The sequence below is a fragment of the Chrysemys picta genome, chromosome 1 (assembly GCF_011386835.1).
Source record: "Chrysemys picta bellii isolate R12L10 chromosome 1, ASM1138683v2, whole genome shotgun sequence".
In the NCBI taxonomy this organism is placed as follows: Eukaryota; Metazoa; Chordata; order Testudines; family Emydidae; genus Chrysemys; species Chrysemys picta.
Window position 1 is genome coordinate 7,511,344 of NC_088791.1, and position 18,091 is coordinate 7,529,434.

General features: G+C 50.1%; 1 protein-coding gene and 1 long non-coding RNA gene across 7 annotated transcripts in view; one reads left to right on the plus strand and one right to left on the minus strand.

Annotated features, from left to right (window-relative positions):
- LOC135972807 (uncharacterized) overlaps positions 1-18,091 on the minus strand; it is a 348,625-nt gene that overhangs the window by 299,367 nt on the left and 31,167 nt on the right. The gene's annotated exons all lie outside the window — the stretch shown is intronic.
- Positions 1-18,091, plus strand: part of IL15RA (interleukin 15 receptor subunit alpha) — a 77,297-nt gene that overhangs the window by 50,970 nt on the left and 8,236 nt on the right. The window contains exons 3-6 of one of the 6 annotated variants that reach the window (XM_065552504.1): positions 4,657-4,743; positions 5,725-6,117; positions 8,567-17,122; positions 18,006-18,066. In XM_065552504.1, coding sequence (XP_065408576.1) covers positions 4,657-4,743; positions 5,725-6,117; positions 8,567-8,586 — 500 coding nt within the window. In that variant the 3' untranslated portion in view covers positions 8,587-17,122; positions 18,006-18,066. The other 5 variants (XM_065552489.1, XM_065552479.1, XM_065552498.1 and 2 more) reach the window with 5 other exon arrangements.

Below are 18,091 nucleotides of genomic sequence, written 5' to 3' on the forward strand. Positions count from 1 at the left end.
TCCTGCCCCCTGGGGGGGGTGAACACCTGGATGGCACCACCTATGCCCTACCCACCACCATGGCAATATTGGGCACCATGGGCATCGTATCCTCGAGAACACACGCGCTACACCACCTCAACCAGGCGCAACACCGATCTAGCACCACCACCTGACGAACCTGCCAATGACACCAGACACCAGGCAGCACCGTTACACTTGCAGGATCAATCAAGTCAGGCTCCTATCCCAGTAGAGCCAGAGGTTACGCCTGAAGAAGCCTTACTTCCCCCTCCTCCAACACCGACAGATGACTATGCAAAATTCCAAGACCTCTTTAAAAGAGTTGCCAGTGACTTGAGAATTAACTTGGAGGAAGTCCCTGAGCAACAGCATGAGCTAACGGACATCCTACAGCCCTCTTCTTCCTCTAGGATCGCATTACCAATCAACGTAACCCTTTTAGAACCTGCTAAGTCCATCTGGCAGACTCCAGCGACATGCCTACCGACCTGTAAGCAAGCGGACCGGAAGTACTTCATCCCTTCTAAGGGCTCTGAATTCCTTTTTACCCATCCGGCGCCAAACTCGTTAGTAGTAGACGCAGCGAACCAAAGGGCCAAACAACAGTATTCCCGCTCCACCCCAGCCAACAAGGAAAGTAAACACTTGGACCTCTTTGGTCGTAAAGTATTTGCATCCTCGACGCTGCAGTTTCGTATAGCTAATTATACTGCAGTTCTTGCAAAATATGACCACAGAAACTATAATAAGTTCATGGACTTTATTGACGACATCCCAGAACAGAAAAAACAACAATTCTCAGCTCTGGTTTCCGAGGGACAAATCATATCACGTACCGCTCTTCAAGCGGCCCTCGATGTAGCCAACACTGCAGCAAGATCGACCGCCACAGCAGTGGTCATGCGCCGAGGTTTATGGCTCTCCTCCTCTTTCTTTCCTTGAGAGGTCCAGAGCACCATTGAAGATCTTCCCTTTGATGGTGAAAAACTTTTTGCTTCCGCCACGAATGACGTGCTTCACTCAATGAAGGACTCAAGGGCAACCCTCCAGTCCTTAGGTCTCCAGACACCTACGACCAGAAGACGGCAATATAGATACCAACCTTACTAACGTCCACGCTACCCCCCATTTACACAACACTCCCATAGACCACAGGAGCAACAACAACAGCAACAACGCCAGAGACCAAGATTCCAGTGTCGTTGTCCCAATTCGACGGGGATGCCTCAACCCCCTCCAACTAATAGGCAGATTTGAAGCTTTGGTCGAGGGTTTAGAAAACAGCGTTCCCACTTCAGCCAGCACACATATCTTTTCACACCGCCTACGACCATTCTCCCACCAATGGCAAAACATTACTTCCGACAAGTGGGTCATAGAGGTGGTTACAATTGGATACGCCATCCCCTTCCTCTCCTTGTCTCCCACCCACCCACCCTCCCCGTCCCTCTTCAGGGACCCCTCTCACGAGCAACTACTCCTCCAAGAAGTGCAACATCTCCTTCAACTAGGGGCAATAGAAATTGTGCCAGAATGACACAAAGGGAAGGGTTTTTACTCCCATTATTTCTTAACAGAAAAGAAAACTGGGGGATGGCGACCAATCCTTGACCTCAGGAGGCTCAACAAATTTGTCAAAAAGCAAAAGTTACTCTCACCACCATAATCCCAGCGCTGGAGCAGGGTGATTGGTTTTCAGCCCTCGACCTACAGGATGCCTATTTTCATGTGACTATACACCCGGCCCACAGACGCTTCCTACGTTTTACTCTTGGCTCAACACATTTTCAATACAGGGTTCTTCCCTTCGGACTGTCCATGGCACCCCGTGTCTTTTCCAAGATCCTAGCCGTAGTTACTGCCCACCTCAGAAAACAAGGGGTCGTAATATTTCCTTACCTCAACGATTGCCTCCTCAAAGCCTCAAAGTTCAACGAAGCTCTCCGATCCACGCGGCTTACAGTCGATTGTTTCCTATCTCTAGGCCTGCAAATAAACAAAGACAAATCCACATTATGCCCCACCCAACATCTGGAGTTCATAGGGGCAGACCTCGACTCCCGGACAGGATTGGCATCTCTTCCACCCGACCGCTTCAACTCCATAAGCCGACTGGTCACAAAAATTCGCAACAGTCCCCAGGTGACTGCCCGAGACTGTCTACAAATACTAGGTCACATGGCCTCGTGCACTTTCGTCATCCAAAATGCACGCCTCTACATGAGGTGTTTCCAAGCGTGGTTGGCCACGGTTTACAGACCGAATGTGCACTCTCTAAACAAGACTTTTTCCGTACCTTTCCGAGTCAAAGATTCTCTACTGTGGTGGACTGTTCACTCCAACCTCTGCTCTGGAGTCCCCTTTCTTCAGGAGGCTCCATCCCTCATACTGACTACCGATGCATCTCTGACTGGCTGGGGTGCACACATGTCTCACCACACAGTCCAGGGGATATGGTCTTCAACCGAGACCTCTCTGCACATAAATGTCCTAGAACTTCGAGCCATTCGCAATGCGAGCCGTCATTTTCTTACACTAATCAGGAATCACCAAGTACGCATAATGACAGACAACATTGCATGCATGTTCTATGTAAACAGGCAGGAAGGAGTTCGATCCCACTTGCTTTGCACAGAGGCTATGAAGCTCTGGAATTGATGCATTGCAAACAACATCCGGGTATCAGCTGCCTATTTTCCCGGAGTGATGAACACCACAGCGGACGAACTAAGCAGACGCTTTCCATGGGATCATGAATGGGAGATAGACGAGAAAACCATTCACAACATATTCTGCATTTGGGGTCACCCAACCATAGACCTTTTTGCAACTGCAAAAAACAAAAAATGTTCCGACTTTTGCTCCAGAGCGGGCCTGGGCAAACATTCCCTGGGAGACGCATTCATGATCCCATGGCACCGAAACTTACTCTATGCGTTTCCCCCGATACCGGTTCTCAACAGGGTCCTGATAAAAATACGAACAGACCGGGCCAAGGTGATGCTAATTGCCCCGTCGTGGCCCAGACAACTGTGGTTTCCGTTCCTCACCAGAATGTCGATTCGACCACCAATCTCGTTGCCTCTCCTCCCGAACCTCCTATCGCAACAACGCGGCCGATTTCTCCACCCCAACCTGTCCATGCTTCACCTCAAAGCCTGGTTCCTACATGGTTCTCCCAAAGCGAACTAGATTGCTCTGAACAAGTTCAAAGAGTGCTCCTACATAGCAGAACACAATCTACTTGCACCACCTATCTACGAAAGTGGAAACGATTCACACATTGGTGTTCAGCTAAACAACTTTGTCCCACGTCGGTATCTCTCTCGCTCATACTTGATTATCTATTGGACCTTAAGCTATCCGGCCTTTCTTTCAGCTCCATCAGAGTCCATTTAGCTGCTATTACAACTTTTCATGACAAAATTGATGATACTTCTGTTTTTGCTCACCCAATCACCAAGCGTTTCCTCAAGAGACTCCAAGCCCTATACCCAGACATTAAACCACCTACCACCCTGTGGGACCTTCATTTAGTACTATCTTGCCTAACTCAACAACCATTTGAACCCCTAGCCACATGCTCCCTTTTACACCTTTCGATGAAAACAGCATTTTTAGTGGCAATTACCTCCACCAGACGGGCAGGAGAAATAGCAGCTCTTATGGCAGACCCACCATATACGCTATTTTTCAAAGACAAGGTTACCCTCAGATTACACCCCAAATTTCTTCCTAAGGTGCATTCGTCATTCCACATTAATGAGCCGATACACCTACCAACCTTTTTTCCGAAACCACATGCGAACTCGTTTGAAGCTACAGTGCATATATTAGATGTACGCAGGGCCTTGTCCTTCTATTTGGATAGAACCAAACTGTTTAGAAACTCTTCTAGACTTTTTGTCTCCATCACGGAGCGTTCCAAAGGTTCTCCTATTTCTACCCAGAGACTTTCAAACTGGATTTCTCAGTGCATCCGGTTGTGCTATCAGATGAAGAAGGTTGCACCTCCAGACGGCATCAGAACGCACTCCACTAGATCTCTGGCTGCCTCTGTAGCATTCTTATGCAAAGTTCCCCTGGCAGATATCTGTAAAGCATGGTTGGTCCTCTGAACACACATTTGTTAAACATTATGCCCTTACTCAAGGCCCCCTTTCTGATATATTTGGGCAGGGCTGTACTATCTACAGCATTCCTATCAGATCTGAAGTCCCTACCTCCTTGAGACACACTGCTTTTAAGTCACCTGGAGTGGAGCACCCAAAGGGACATCTCTCGAAGAAAAAGAGGAGGTTACTCACCCTGTGCAGTAACTGACGTTCTTCGAGATGAGTGTCCCTGTGGGTGCTCCACTACCCATCCTCCTCCCCTCTACTTCGGAGTTGGGGTAGCCTCCGTTGTAGAGAAGGAACTGAGGAGATTGGCCACGCATGCGCACTATTATCCTAGACTCACTGCGGGGGGGGGGGGGGGGGGGGGAGAGGCAGCCTCTGCGCATGCGTGGCCAGTACGAGTACTGCTGCAAAAATCTCCGAGCAAGGGCTCAGGGACACACCAGCACCTGGAGTGGAGCACCCACAGGGACACTCATCTCGAAGAACGTCAGTTACTGCACAGGGCGAGTAACCTCCTCTTTTCTTTCACCAGGGGACCCTGCTCTACCTCCTGTAACTTCCAGCCCCAAACAGACAACATCAGCACCTAGGACAGAGGCGACTAGTCTTGTCAGCAAAGGTAAGCTCCCTTTACTAAAGAGAATCCAAGCTTTTCTTTGCTTTGAGTTTTTGGATGGTGGGGGGAGAGACTGAAATTCAGGCGTTGATTTTTCAATTAGATACAGTGGACCAGATCCTGAGCTGCTGTAAATCAGTGTGGCTCCACTGAAATTGGATTAACACCAGCGGAGGATCTGGTTCACTATTCCTCCTCCTTCCCTGTCCTTGATGGTTGTGGCTGCCGTGGTACTTAAACATACCTAACATATCATTGCCAAATGCAGGTGTTTAAAGTTAGGCACCTAAATCCTTCGTGATAGGGACCTGATTTGCCAAGGTGCTGAGCAACCTCATCTCCCATGGGCTGAATCGAAAACCAGGCCATTTTTCACAGTGCCTCGATGTGGGTTTCAGCGGCTAATTCAAGCCCCCGTGTTTGAAAAACCTGGCTGCAGTGCCTGACTCTGATCTCTATTATCTCATCCTCCTCCGCCCTTCTCTGTTGTTTACTACACTCCTTTGTAGTGCCTCATTTTAAGTCAGATTGTCAGCTTTCAGGGTAGGGACTGTCTCGCACGATGCGTTTATACCACATCTAGCACCACGGGGCTTGCCCCTGACTGGGAGCTCCACTACTAGAACCTATGACAACAACAATATAAAATAATCTATTAAAAAGTTAAATACATAGTTGACTATATTATAAAATAATATGTTATTGTTATTACACCTATTCATCTTGTAGCCCAAAGACAAGAGTGCTCAAATGAGATATTCACCCAGGGAAGAATTATTCTGGGTAAGAGACATTCACATGTTTAGTTTTTAAGGTCTCAATTCAGGATGGTCCTTAAGCATATGCTTGTGAGCAATCCCATTGATTTCAAAGTTAGGCAGCTGCTTATACACCTGCTTGAATCGGGACGTAAATAACTAAAATAAAAACAACAGTTCATTTGTCTTTCAAATGTGCCTAAGAATGTATTTAACTACTTGCTAGAATCAAAGACTTTTACACCATCTAAACCACCAGTAACTGCAGAGATTACCACAGTCCCAGTCATGGCCTCCACACCATCCTATGAAAGGGAGATCACTTCACCACTAGCAGGCCCCGTCTCACAGCTCAGGACTGACAAGCCTTCACGGGAAACACTTGCACCAGCAACAACTGAGATCAGGTCATCAAAGGGGCCTGCTTGCGTGAGCACGGAAGACACAACACAACGGCGCACCACAGCCACGCAGGACACACACACGTCCCAGCTCTGGACGGATGAGCCATTGTTGGAAACAGTTACAACAGAAGGAGATTGGTCAACAGCAGTGCCAACCAGTGTGACCACAGGAGACTCAACACAGCTTCTCACCGCAGTCACCCATAACACTAAAGGTTTGTCACCAACCAGTCCCTAGTATTCTAACTGCCTGGGTCAAACTAACCTGCTAACAACGCTACCTGCTGGGGACCCTGCTTAATCACTTCAGTATCACCTAGTACATCAGAATATTCATAGAGACTGCATGCACCTGCTGCCTTGCCCACACACACACGGCGCCACTTTAACTCAGGTTTTGTCTACACACAGAAGTTGAGCTGGTTTAACTTAAATTGGTTTAAAAATACAATTGAGTTAAACTGATACAAACCCCAGTGTGGACACATTAATCTCAGTTTAAATCTTGTTTATATCAGCGTAGCCAGCACCTGTAATTAAGATGTAAATAAAAGCATCCTATTCCAATAAATTAAATTCAGTAAAAATATCAACTTACAGTACACTGAAATCATATACTCTTCATTGGAACTAAGTGTCCACACACAGATCTGCACTGAAATAACTAAAGCTATGAATTAAAACCAGTTAAGTTATTTTGGTTGCAGTTTGCATATAAACAAACCCTTACAGGTGCAGTCTAAACTGAATTAAGCCCATTTAAAAATCAATGTAAATGTCCACACACAAAGTTGTACCCGTTTAACTAAATTGGTTGAAAAGCCCTACCTGTCATGCTGATCAGTATTGTCTCATTGTTCCCTATTGCCCTTGTCTTGTAGTTAAATTTTAAACTTGCTGGGTAGGGAACCGTCTTTTGGGTCTGTGTTTTTATAGCACAATGAGGTCTATCGGTGAGCCACACCTGGTGTCCCTTGGCTCTGCCACAGTAGAAATAATAATGCTCAAACCAATGCAAGTTTACGTCATTCTTATTTCGGTGTAAGAATGTCTTATTTCAATTTGTTTAATCGGTTAAAAAGAAAATTGGATTATGCTAAAGTGAAATAAGTCCACAATAAGAATAGCATCACTGGGTTTTGCACCGGGTTAAATAAGCCGATGCAACTTCTGTATGCAGACAGCTCTGTTCCATCCACTTCTTCCTTGTTGGGATTGATACAGCCACTAAAGAAAAGCATGAGTGCTCCATTATATCAGGGAGGTAACTGTGCTTCCGCTAACCAGGCAAAGGAGGAAACCAAGCCCCGCTCACTTCCTTTCTTACTGTTGCTTCTGTAATACCAATACAAAACTAAATGCAAAGCACTCATGCAAACGTTCATATGAAACCTGGGTACATGGCAGCTGCATTTCAAACTTGGGTGCATACATGAAGCCTCCTTTCAGAGTGACTGGACCTCTTGTAGGTCCCATTTGTTTTTATGGGAACATCTCTGACAATCAGGCCATTAATTTAGGTACCTGAATATGGATCTAGATCAGGGGTGGGCAAACTTTTTGGCCCGAGGGCCACATCTGGGTGGGAAAATAGTATACGGGCCCGTGAATGTAGGGCTGGGGCTGCAATGTGCAGGCGGTGGCTCAGGGCAGAGTGTGCGGAGTTCAGGAGGGGTGCGGCGGGGGCTCAAGGCAGGGGATAGGGGTACAGGACGGGGTGACAGGGGGCTCAGGGCAGGGGGTTGGGGTGCAGGAGGGGTGTAGCAGGGGGTTGGGGGCTCAGGGAAGGGGGTTGATGTGCAGGAGGGGGTGCGGAGTGCAGGAGGGAGCTCAGGGCAGGGGGTTGGGGTGCAGGAGGGGTTCGGGGTGCGGGCTCCAACCTGGCGCCGCTTACCTGGAGCAGCTCTGGAGTGGCAGCGATGCGCAGCGGGGCTAAGGCAGGTTCCCTGTCTGCCCTGGCCCCGCGCCGCTCCTGGAAGTGGCCAGCATGTCCGGCAGTGGCTCCTGGGGGTGGGTGGGACAGGCGGCTCCGCCGTGCGCTGCCTTCACCTGTGGGTACCACCCTGAAGCTCCCATTGGCTGCAGTTTCCTGTTGCTGGTCAATGGGAGCTGCAGGGGGCAGTGCCTGCAGGCGAGGGCAGCGCTTGGACCCTCTGCTCCTTCTGCCCCCAGGGGCCACAGGGATGTGGTGCCGGCCGCTTCCGGGAGCGGTGCAGGGCCAGGGCAGGCAGGGAGCCTGCCTTAGCCCCACTGTGCCACTGCAATCCCGTGGGCCGGATCCAAAGCCCTGATGGGCCGGATCCGACCCGTGGGCTGTAGTTTGCCCACCCCTGATCTAGATGTCTACCTGGAGGCACCCAAGTGTGAACAGCTTGGCCTAATTGCAGTGACCAGAAGGGGTAGATTTAATAGAAAAACCCCAGTAGGCAAAGAATGGGGAGGGCCCAATGATTTGGCCCAGTCTAGGCCTTGGAGAATGGGAGAAAAGAACAGTTAATCTGTCCTTAAATGTGTGCACCATTTCTTGCTGCTTCATTCTTCCCTCCGTTTCATTCCTCCCTTCTTGTCTCCTCTTCTAGCCTTTTAATATTTTCTTTTCTTCTTTTTCTCTCCTTTTTATTGTTTTCCCCTATCCTCCCATTTTCCCCCTCTCTTCTTTCCAAGGTGCTACACGTCGAGCTTGACTTTCTGATCTCCCCACCCATCCGCCCACAAATGCGCCTACTGGGTCTCCCCAACTCCTCCCTCATCGTCTTTCACCACCCCACCCCACTCTCTGGGTCCACACCTTGTGGGTCTTGAAGCCTCTTCAGCCCCACTGGGTTGCTTAGACCCTTCGTTCTTTCACCCTCCTCCAGCTCTCTCAATTCACACTGTATCTCTGGGCCTCCTTACTGTCTCTCCCAATCCGTCATATAGACGAAGACAACAGCATCTCTATACCTTCTGCACTGGCCTCAGGGGTGGGGAGTTGTGAAGCGGGCCTGGAAAGGAGGAGGAAGAGGAAGAAGAGGAGCTGCCCGTCCCTAGTCACGCAGTACTCCTCCAGCCCTGTGTTCACATCACTGGGCAAGGGGCCTAGGCAGCGCACATTGACCCAGCCACCTCAGCTGAGTAGGAGTGAGGCACACTAAATCCTACCTCACAAAAGCCTGCGGAGATACCTCAGCCCCAACCCAGCTAGCTAACCAAGCACATTAATAAACTTGCCTGTTCGCCTTCATGTCTGTTTGCTAATCTGCAGTGCCCCCTGTTGTTCTCGTCCTGCTCCCTCACTTCCCCAGCTCTGCCAGTTCACCTCAGTCACAATCCACAGTTCCCCTGCTACTCCACAGCGCTCTGCCAGTTCATCTCAGCCCTGACTTGCAACACTTGCAGCCATTCCAGCCCCGGCCCTCTCAAGCAGCCACAGCCAACCCTGCCAGACTCCGAGGTGGTCTATAAACGGACCCCGGGGACTAGGATGAAACATCAAAACAACTCCTGTCCATCTGTTACTTTGGCTCAGATGTAAATTCAAGTCCAGCAGCTATGATCTAAAGACACCTGTCCATAGTGCTGACCCACTGCACTGTGGGCCTCCCCATCGCTACACCTGCTTGTTTTTTAAAGTATGTCTCTAGGTAGAGCCAGCAGGAAAAATGGGCTAAGTCCTTCTAAATCAGAAACAGCACTTCTCTTTGATATGTGTCTGAGTACTGTCAGTTTTCCTAGCTTATAAGGGAAGAATAAAAGGCAGAGAATATGGCTCTGCAAGGGGAGGCTGGATCTAGTTTTTATTCTGAAACAAAATTGAGACATGGGAGATCCAGATATGGACCCTCTCACCACAGTATCTGAGCATCACTGAAACCAGATCTCCTGAGTCTCAGTCCAGTAGCTTCATCACAAGACTTCCCTTCCTCTCTTTCAGTCTTAGTAATCCATTCATGCTAGGAATGAATTGGGTTGTGCGCAGACATATGGTGTGACTGGGATCAGACTTTAGAATCACTATGACGATGCAGAACTGTTTGGCTGACTCACCCTGACAACCCACCCGTCTGGTCTCACTAGCTACACTCAGGACTATAAGGGATTCAGCATCTTCCCTGGTGCAAAAGAGAACTAGAGGGAAGAGAGGGAGATTCTGCAGGGAAAACCCTTAATTATCCTGTTACATGAAACACTGTAGACAGCTGCAATCCACAGGACCCTGGGCTGGAACCCAGAGTAGAGGGTGAACCCTGGTTCCCCCCACCCTCCCAACTCCCTATTTGATACAAGAGGAGGTGACCTGGACTGTGGGTCCCAGCAGAGGGAAAGGTCCCTGGCCTGTCCCCTGACCCACTAGGTGGGTCAGCAGAGACTGCGGGGATTGTTTTCCTCCCTTTCCCCATGGCAGCCAGTGATGAGGTTAGCTGAGTGAATGGCAGGTTTGAGCCACTAGAAAAAGTGGCCAAACTGAGGGCTGCCATGAATCTCTGAAGTGAGCAAATCCACCAATAAGCACAGAACCCACCAAGGCAGAGGAGGAACTTTGTCACAACTGGTGTTAGGAGTGGGATTTGGTGTGCACAGCACGGCGGAAGAAGGAGGGTGTTATTAAAAATAGGAAGAGGGGGTTTTTTGGTTTGTTTTTTTCCCCTCACCACAATGGATGACGTAGTGCGGGCATTGATACAAACCACGGCTGCCCAGCAGGAGGCTACCCGTGTCCAGGCAGCCGCCCAACAGGAGGCAGGGCGGCTGCAGCAGATGACCAATTGCCTGTTGATGGACCAGGCCGCTCAAGACCGTGCTGTGTTGCAGGAACTTGTAAACCAGGTGAAGGCCCTGACAGAGCTGAACCACAGCAATGATGAGATTCGGATCATACAGGCCAGCAATTGGCTGCAGAAAATGACGCGGGAGGATGATGTAGAGGCATACCTTCTGGCCTTTGAGAGGACAGCCCTACGGGAGGCCTGGCCTCGAGATCAGTGGTCTGGCATCCTTGCCCCATTCCTGTGTGGGGAGGCCCAGAAGGCCTACCATGATCTGCCTGAAGAGGCTGCGGCAGACTACCCCCAGCTGAAAGTAGAGATCCTGGCCAGATCTGGGGTAACGACTGCAGTGCGGGCCCAGCGATATCATGAGAGGAGGTACCAGGAAGACAAAACCCCGCGCTCCCAATTATATGACCTCATCCATCTTGCACGAAAGTGGTTATGAACTGAGTCCCGGAGTCCGGAAGACATACTAGAGGTTCTGGTCATTGACCGATACATGAGGGGACTACCGCCAGACCTTCGCGCCTGGGTACGCCAGAATGAACCCTCCATCTACGACGAGGTTGTCGCCCTGGTAGAGAGGCGAAGGATGGCGAGGGAACTGACCCGATCACTTAAGGAAGAGGCACCCCGGGTTAAACTAGCAGCACCAAGCCCCAGAGCTCAGGCGACTGGGCCCCAGAAGGGCCCAGGTGGAAAAAGAGAGAGGCTGAAGGTCCATCAGAGGCCACAAAGTGTCGGAGCACTGAGGGGGAAGAGGATCGGGATGTTAGACTGCCCAAACCGAGAGACCGGGGAACGCCTAGGGCCCCATACAGATGTTACTCCTGCGGGGAGTGGGGACACATAGCTGCACAGTGTCCCAATGCTGAGGAGCCTATGCAGTGTAACCTGGGGAACTGGGCAGATCCATGCTCCCTAATCCACCTTGTAGGGGTCTCACTAACCCCACATATGTACACCAGACCAGTAAAACTAAATGGGGTAGAGACCACGGCACTGGTTGATTCGGGGAGTGCTATCACACTTATCTCAGGGAAGCTTGTGAAGCCTAGTCAGCTGCTGCAGGCTAAACGTACGGGGATAACATGTGTCCATGGGACAGTTAGTTACTACCCCACCATCCCAGTAAAAATTGAAATCCAGGGGAACACCACTGAAGTAGCAGCAGGTGTAGTCCCTAAACTCCCACACCCGGTGCTCATAGGAGGGGACTTTCCAGGATTTGGAGACTTACTCCCAGTAGGGGGATTGGAGACGGGGAAACCTTGAAGTTAGTGAGGCATTCGCAGTAGACTGTCAATCCCCAGTCTTCTCTGAAATATCCCCAGATTTGGTCTCCATTCCCAGGCAGGGTAGAAAGACGAAAAGGGAAAGAAGGGCAGCTAAGTCCTTGGGGACCTGGATCCTATCCCAGGGACAGAGAATCGTCCTTGTGGGCAGGTGGACCAGGGTAGCTGGAAAGGAGGCTGCCCTGGAGGAGGAAATGCCTGAGCCTGAGCCTGACCCCCACCCTAATGTCTCTGAACCAGGAGAGGCAACAGAGACTGGCCCCCTAGAGCTCGGGCAGATTAGCCCCGGAAGAAAAATTTTTGGACGGGCCCGAGCTGAAGACCCAAGGTATGACAACATTAGGAAGAAGGTGACAAAATAGATGGGGTCCCCATGGAAGGGAAAACCCAGAGACCAGGACCCGACTTCATAATGAAAAAGGATGTCTTGTACCGGGTTGCACCAGTACGGGGCAGAAGGCACAGCAGCTTCTCGTACCTCAAAAACACCAGAACGCCGTATTAAGCCTTGCCAATCATCATCTTTTTGGGGAGGATTTGGGGGTAGAAAAGACCCTGGCACGGGTCCTACAACAGTTCTTCTGGCCCGGAGTACATGAAGTGCAGAGGTACTGTGCCTCCTGCCCGGTATGTCAGCTGCACTGTCCCCGTCCTCACCTGAGGGCACCTTTTGTACCCCTTCCCATCACAGAGGTCCTCTTCGAGTGAATAGCCATGGACCTAGTGGGACCCCTGGAGAAGACGGCCCGGGGCCACCAATATATACTTGTCATTCTGAACTATGCTACTCGCTACCCAGAAGCTACACAGCCTCTAAAACGATAGCCAAAGAGCTGGTGGGGATCTTTGCCTGAGTGGGGCTACCAAAGGAGATATTAACAGACCAAGGAACCCCATTTATGTCAAAGCTAATGAAGGACCTCTGTACTCTTCTCCATATACATACCCTGAGAACTTCAGTCTATCATCCACAGACCGATGGGCTGGTAGAAAGGTTTAACCGAACCCTCAAGGCTATGATAAGGAAGGTGGTAAGTCGGTACGGGAAGGATTGGGAGACCCTACTACCTTACCTTATGTTTGCTATCTGGGAGGTACCTCATGCCTCAACTGGGTTTTCCCCCTTTGAATTATTATACAGGCGCCACCCCTGTGGCATACTAGATATCACCAAAGAGATCTGGGAAGAGGAAACCAATGAGGGGAGAAGTATAACTGAACATGTATTGCAGATGTGAGACCGGATCGCCCGGGCCACCCCTATTGTATGGGAACATTTGGAAAAGGCGCAGGAGGCCCAGTGAACCCATTACAATCGCCAGGCAAAAGTCCGACAATTCCAACCAGGGGATCAGGTGCTGGTGCTGGTACCCAGGGCAGAAACCAAGCTTCTGGCCCAATGGCAGGGGCCCTTTCAGGTGGTTGAACCCATGGGGGAAGTAACCTACAAGGTGCGGCAGCCAAGATGCCAGAAACAAGAACAGATTTATCACATTAACCTCTTAAAGCCTTGGCACCAGTGAGAGGCATGTGTGGTGGCCCAAGAGACCCTGATCCAGGAAAATAACCTACATGAGCAGATCAGGATATCCCCTGATCTGACAGCGAACCAGAAGAAGGAGGTAACTGAGATGATCAACCGGTACCAGGACGGGTTTTCAATCAAATCAGGCTGGACCACCGAAGCGTATCACCACATTATCATAGACCCTGGAGCAAAGGTAACTTTAAGGCCCTACCGGGTCCAAGTGGCAAAAAGGGAGGAGATCAAGGCAGAGGTAAAAAGGATGTTGGAGCTGGGAGTCATCGAAGAGTCCCATAGTCAATGGTCAAGCCCAATTGTGTTGGTGCCCAAACCCAATGGAACCACTAGGTTTTGTAATGACTTTTGCCGGCTGAACGAGATATCCAAATTCAATGCATACTCCATATCGATGAGTTAGTTGACTGCCTGGGCAATGCCTGATTTTTGACCACCCTTGATTTAACAAAGGGATACTGGCAGATTCCCCTTGCCAAAGATAAGACGGCATTCTCTACACCAGAGGGTCTGTTTCAATATACTGTTCTTCCTTTTGGACTGCATGGAGCACCTGCCACCTTCCAGCATCTTATGGACAAGCGTCTGCAGCCCCATACCAGTTATACAACTGCGTACCTGGACGATGTGATTATTCATACCCCCGACTGGGAGACCCATTTGAAAAAGGTGGAAGCGGTTCTGGACACGCTAAGACGGGCTGGCCTTACAGCCAAACCCGCCAAGTGTGCTACAGGGCTAGCCGAGGCTAAATACCTTGGCTACATTGTAGGAAGGGGCATAGTCAAGCCCCAACTGAACAAACTGGAGGCTATCCAAAATTGGCCCCGGCTGAATCGGAAAAAGTAAGTCCGGGCATTCCTGGGTGTGGTGGAGTACTACCGGCGATTTATTCCCCATTTTGCCACCTGATAAAAGCCCGGGGTCCAGACACGGTGAAGTGGACAGACGCTGCAGAGAAAGCATTCATGGATCTACGGACAACCCTCTGCAGTAACCCCGTGCTTATATGTCCGGACTTCAATAAAGAGTTCATTTTACAAACAGATGCACCTGAAGTAGAATTGGAAGCTGTCCTGTTGCAGATGGTTGGAGATGAAGAACACCCGATCTTCTACCTCAGCAGGAAACTCCTCCCGAGAGAGCAGAAGTATGCAGTGGTTGAGAGAGAGTGCCTTGCTGTGAAATTGTCCATGGAAACACTTCGTTATTACCTACTGGGAGGACAGTTATCCTTGTGGCAGATCATGCACCCCTCCAGTGGATGCAGTGAAATAAAGAGAAGAACGCAAGGGTGACCAGATGGTTCCTATCCCTACAACCTTTCCAGTTCACCATACAACAGCGGTCCAGAAGCCACCATGGCAACGCAGATGGCTTGTCGCGGGTACAGTGCCTGACGTCCCAAGTTGCCCAATCCCATGGTGTTGAGCACGGGGGGGAGGGGAGGGGGAATATGTGACAGGGTCAGGCCAGATGGCTACAGGAGAGTGATAGAAAGTAGATACATTAGCCTCAGATTAAGCAGGTCCCTTTTCCCTGAGTAAGATAATGGGCTGTTCCAGAACAATCAGGAAGTTGCTGGAACCAATTATGGCAGGCAAGCTTATTAGGACACCTGGAGCCAATTAAGAAGCTACTCGAATGAATTAGGGCCGGCAGGCTAATCTGGGCACCTGGTTTAAAAAGGACCTCACTTCAGTTAGTGAGGTGCGTGCGAGGAGTTGGGAGCCAGAGGCGCGCGAGGAGCTGAGAGTGAGTAGGCGTACAGCTGGAGGACTGAGAAGTACAAGCGTTATCAGACATGAGGAGGAAGGTCCGGTGGTGAGGACAAAGAAGGTGTTGAGAGGAGGCCATGGGGAAGTAGCCCAGGGAGTTGTAGCTGTCATGCAGCTGTTACAGGAGGCACTACAGACAGCTGCAGTCCACAAGGCCCTGGGCTGGAACCCGGAGTAGAGGGCGGGCCCAGGTTCCCCCCATCCCCCCAACTTCCTATTGGATACAAGAGGAGGTGACCTGGACTCTGGGTCCCACCAGAAGGTAAGGTCCCTGGCCTGTCCCCCAACCCACTAGGTGGGTCAGCAGAGACTGTGGGGATTGTTCTCCTTCCTTTCCCCATGCTGGCCAGTGATGAGGTTAGCTGAGCGAACGGCAGGTTTGAGCCCCTAGCAAAAGTGGCCAAACTGAGGGCTGCCGTGAACCTCTGAGGCGAGCAAATCCACCAAAAGTGCAGAACACACCAAGGCAGAGGAGGAACTTTGTCACAGTGTGTATGTTCCAGGCTAATCTTTAGGTCTCCCATGTTTGATTTTAATGCTGAAGAAATTAGAAATCGAAATGATATTAAAATAAATGAAATGTGACATAAAACAAATAGGCAGCACTGGGCCCTGGCTTTAAACAGGACATTACTAAATTTTCATTTAAGTATTCACTCAACCTCAGTCTGGTAGAGGAAGAAAGGGAAACATTTTTGTCATTGAAAAAAATATGCATATTTTCCCTTTTTAAAATAAAATGTCAAAGTTCAAAATTTGTCAAAGTTTCAAAAAATTTCATCTCACTGTACAAAACGGATCAGAAAACATCAGGGGGAACACCACAAAAATCATTGACATTTTTCCCAATTTTGAAATTCACAGATTTTTTTGAACAGCTGTAATACTCACGGAGAAATTCTTAAAAGGGGTGCGGGGGGGGGGAGGGGAGGGAAATCTCGAAGGTTCTGTGGAGATCTACGTACATAGCCTTACCAGGACTTTAAAACAATCAAAATAGAAATAGCCCCTGAAGAATTCATCCCAGGTTTTGCATGAGCCCCACTGCATGCTGGGCAAGGAGGTGAAGTGCTGTGCCCTTTCGATCTGCAGTTTGGATGTATTCACAGAGGTGTAGATTGTGCCTGGTAAGCGCTGCAGTGAGGCCAGCGAGGAGCTGCATGGCTTCTGGAGCAAGTGCAATCTCTGTTGCCCTCCTGCAGAGGTGCAGCATGCTTCTCCCTCGGTGGCCAGCCAGCTCTACTATGACTACTGTATCCTACTGGTGCAGTGAGGGAGCCAGGGCCTGTCATCTCTCTGCCCCCTTCCCAACCTCCTTTGGGGTGCTAGCAGCCCAAGGCCACTAGGAGGAAGTGACTCCTGTGCTCAGGGGAGGGAAACTGCAGGAGAATGGGGTGGAAATGTTCTTGCCAGCATCTCTGTCTTCTAAGTACCTCCGTAGGGGCCAGGCACAATTGGCCTTAATTTGTTCCTTAATGCAGAATCAGAAGGTGAAATCCAGCCTTAGTGTCAGGGTCAGAACTTTGTTGGAGTCACTGGAGTTGCAGCCATGGACACCGAGGCCTAATTTGGCCCTTAACCCATGAATTCAAGGCTCTCAGAAATGACACACGCCAGGCACTAATTTAAGGCCGCCCTCCTTCTTCCTCTTCTCACCCCCAGCCCATGAGTCACACACTGCAGCGCTGCATTTGGGTTTGCTTGGCTTACAATGTTGCTTTGCAGCTTTTGGAGGGGCTGGCGATGTGGGCAGGAGGGAGGTGTTGCTTACTGCTTGGGTGGCGTGGTAATCCAGCTGTAAACATCCATTCTTCCATGTTCTTTTACAGTTTCCGCCCGAGTTATGCTCTCTTCTGTGGGTAAGAACTATTCCATTAAGGTTTACAGTCTATGAATCTGAGAGGATGTGGTTTGTGGTTTGGTTTGTTTCTTACACATCAGCAGCCAAATTCAGCTCAGGCTGAGATTGCATCAAATCCCTCCTGCTAGGCAGCATCAGATCGGCATGGTAACTGGATGGGAGACCCCTTAGGACAGGGGTGGCCAACCTGAGCCTGAGAAGGAGCCGGAATTTACCAATGTACATTGCCAAAGAGCCACCGTAATATGTCAGCAGCCCCCCAGAAGCTCCCCCCAGCCCCACTCCCAGCGCCTCCCCCTCCCTCCCCGCACTTCCCAATCAGCTGTTTCCTGGCGTGCAGGAGGCTCGGGGGGAGGGGGCAGGAAGGGGTGGATTGGAGTGGGGGCAGGGCCTGTGGCAGAGCCAGGGATTGAGCAGTGAGCATCCCCTGGCACATTGGAAAGTTGGCGCCTGTAGTTCCAGCCCCGGAGTCGGTGCCGATACAAGGAACCGCATATTAACTCCTGAAGAGCCGCATGTGGCTCCGGAGCCACAGGTTGGCCACCACTGCCGAGGAAGAAAATCCGGTGTGCTGCAGAAAGCAGTGCTGGCAGGGTACTAGGTGGTCATCTTAGCTCCCCATCATAGCTGAGCCAAGGTCCAACCAGGGTGGGAGGGGCACTATCTACTGGAAGAGTCATCTTGCAAATGAGATGTAAATTGAGGTACCAGCTCACTGGTTAATGAAATAAAGATCCCTTTGGCACTTTTCCCCCAAGAGCAGAGGCGTTTACTAGAATTCAAATTTGGCCAGGACACCAGGGGTCTGAGATGTAGATGTCACCTCGTTGGTCTTTATTTTAAATACAAAAGAGTTTCGTTTTTCTTTTCTTCTCTGGCAGGGTTTCCCATGTTGCTGACCGTTGTAGCTGTTGTATTATGTTGTGTCTGGAGACGGCGAGTGTAAGTTTTCCAATAACGTAATTAC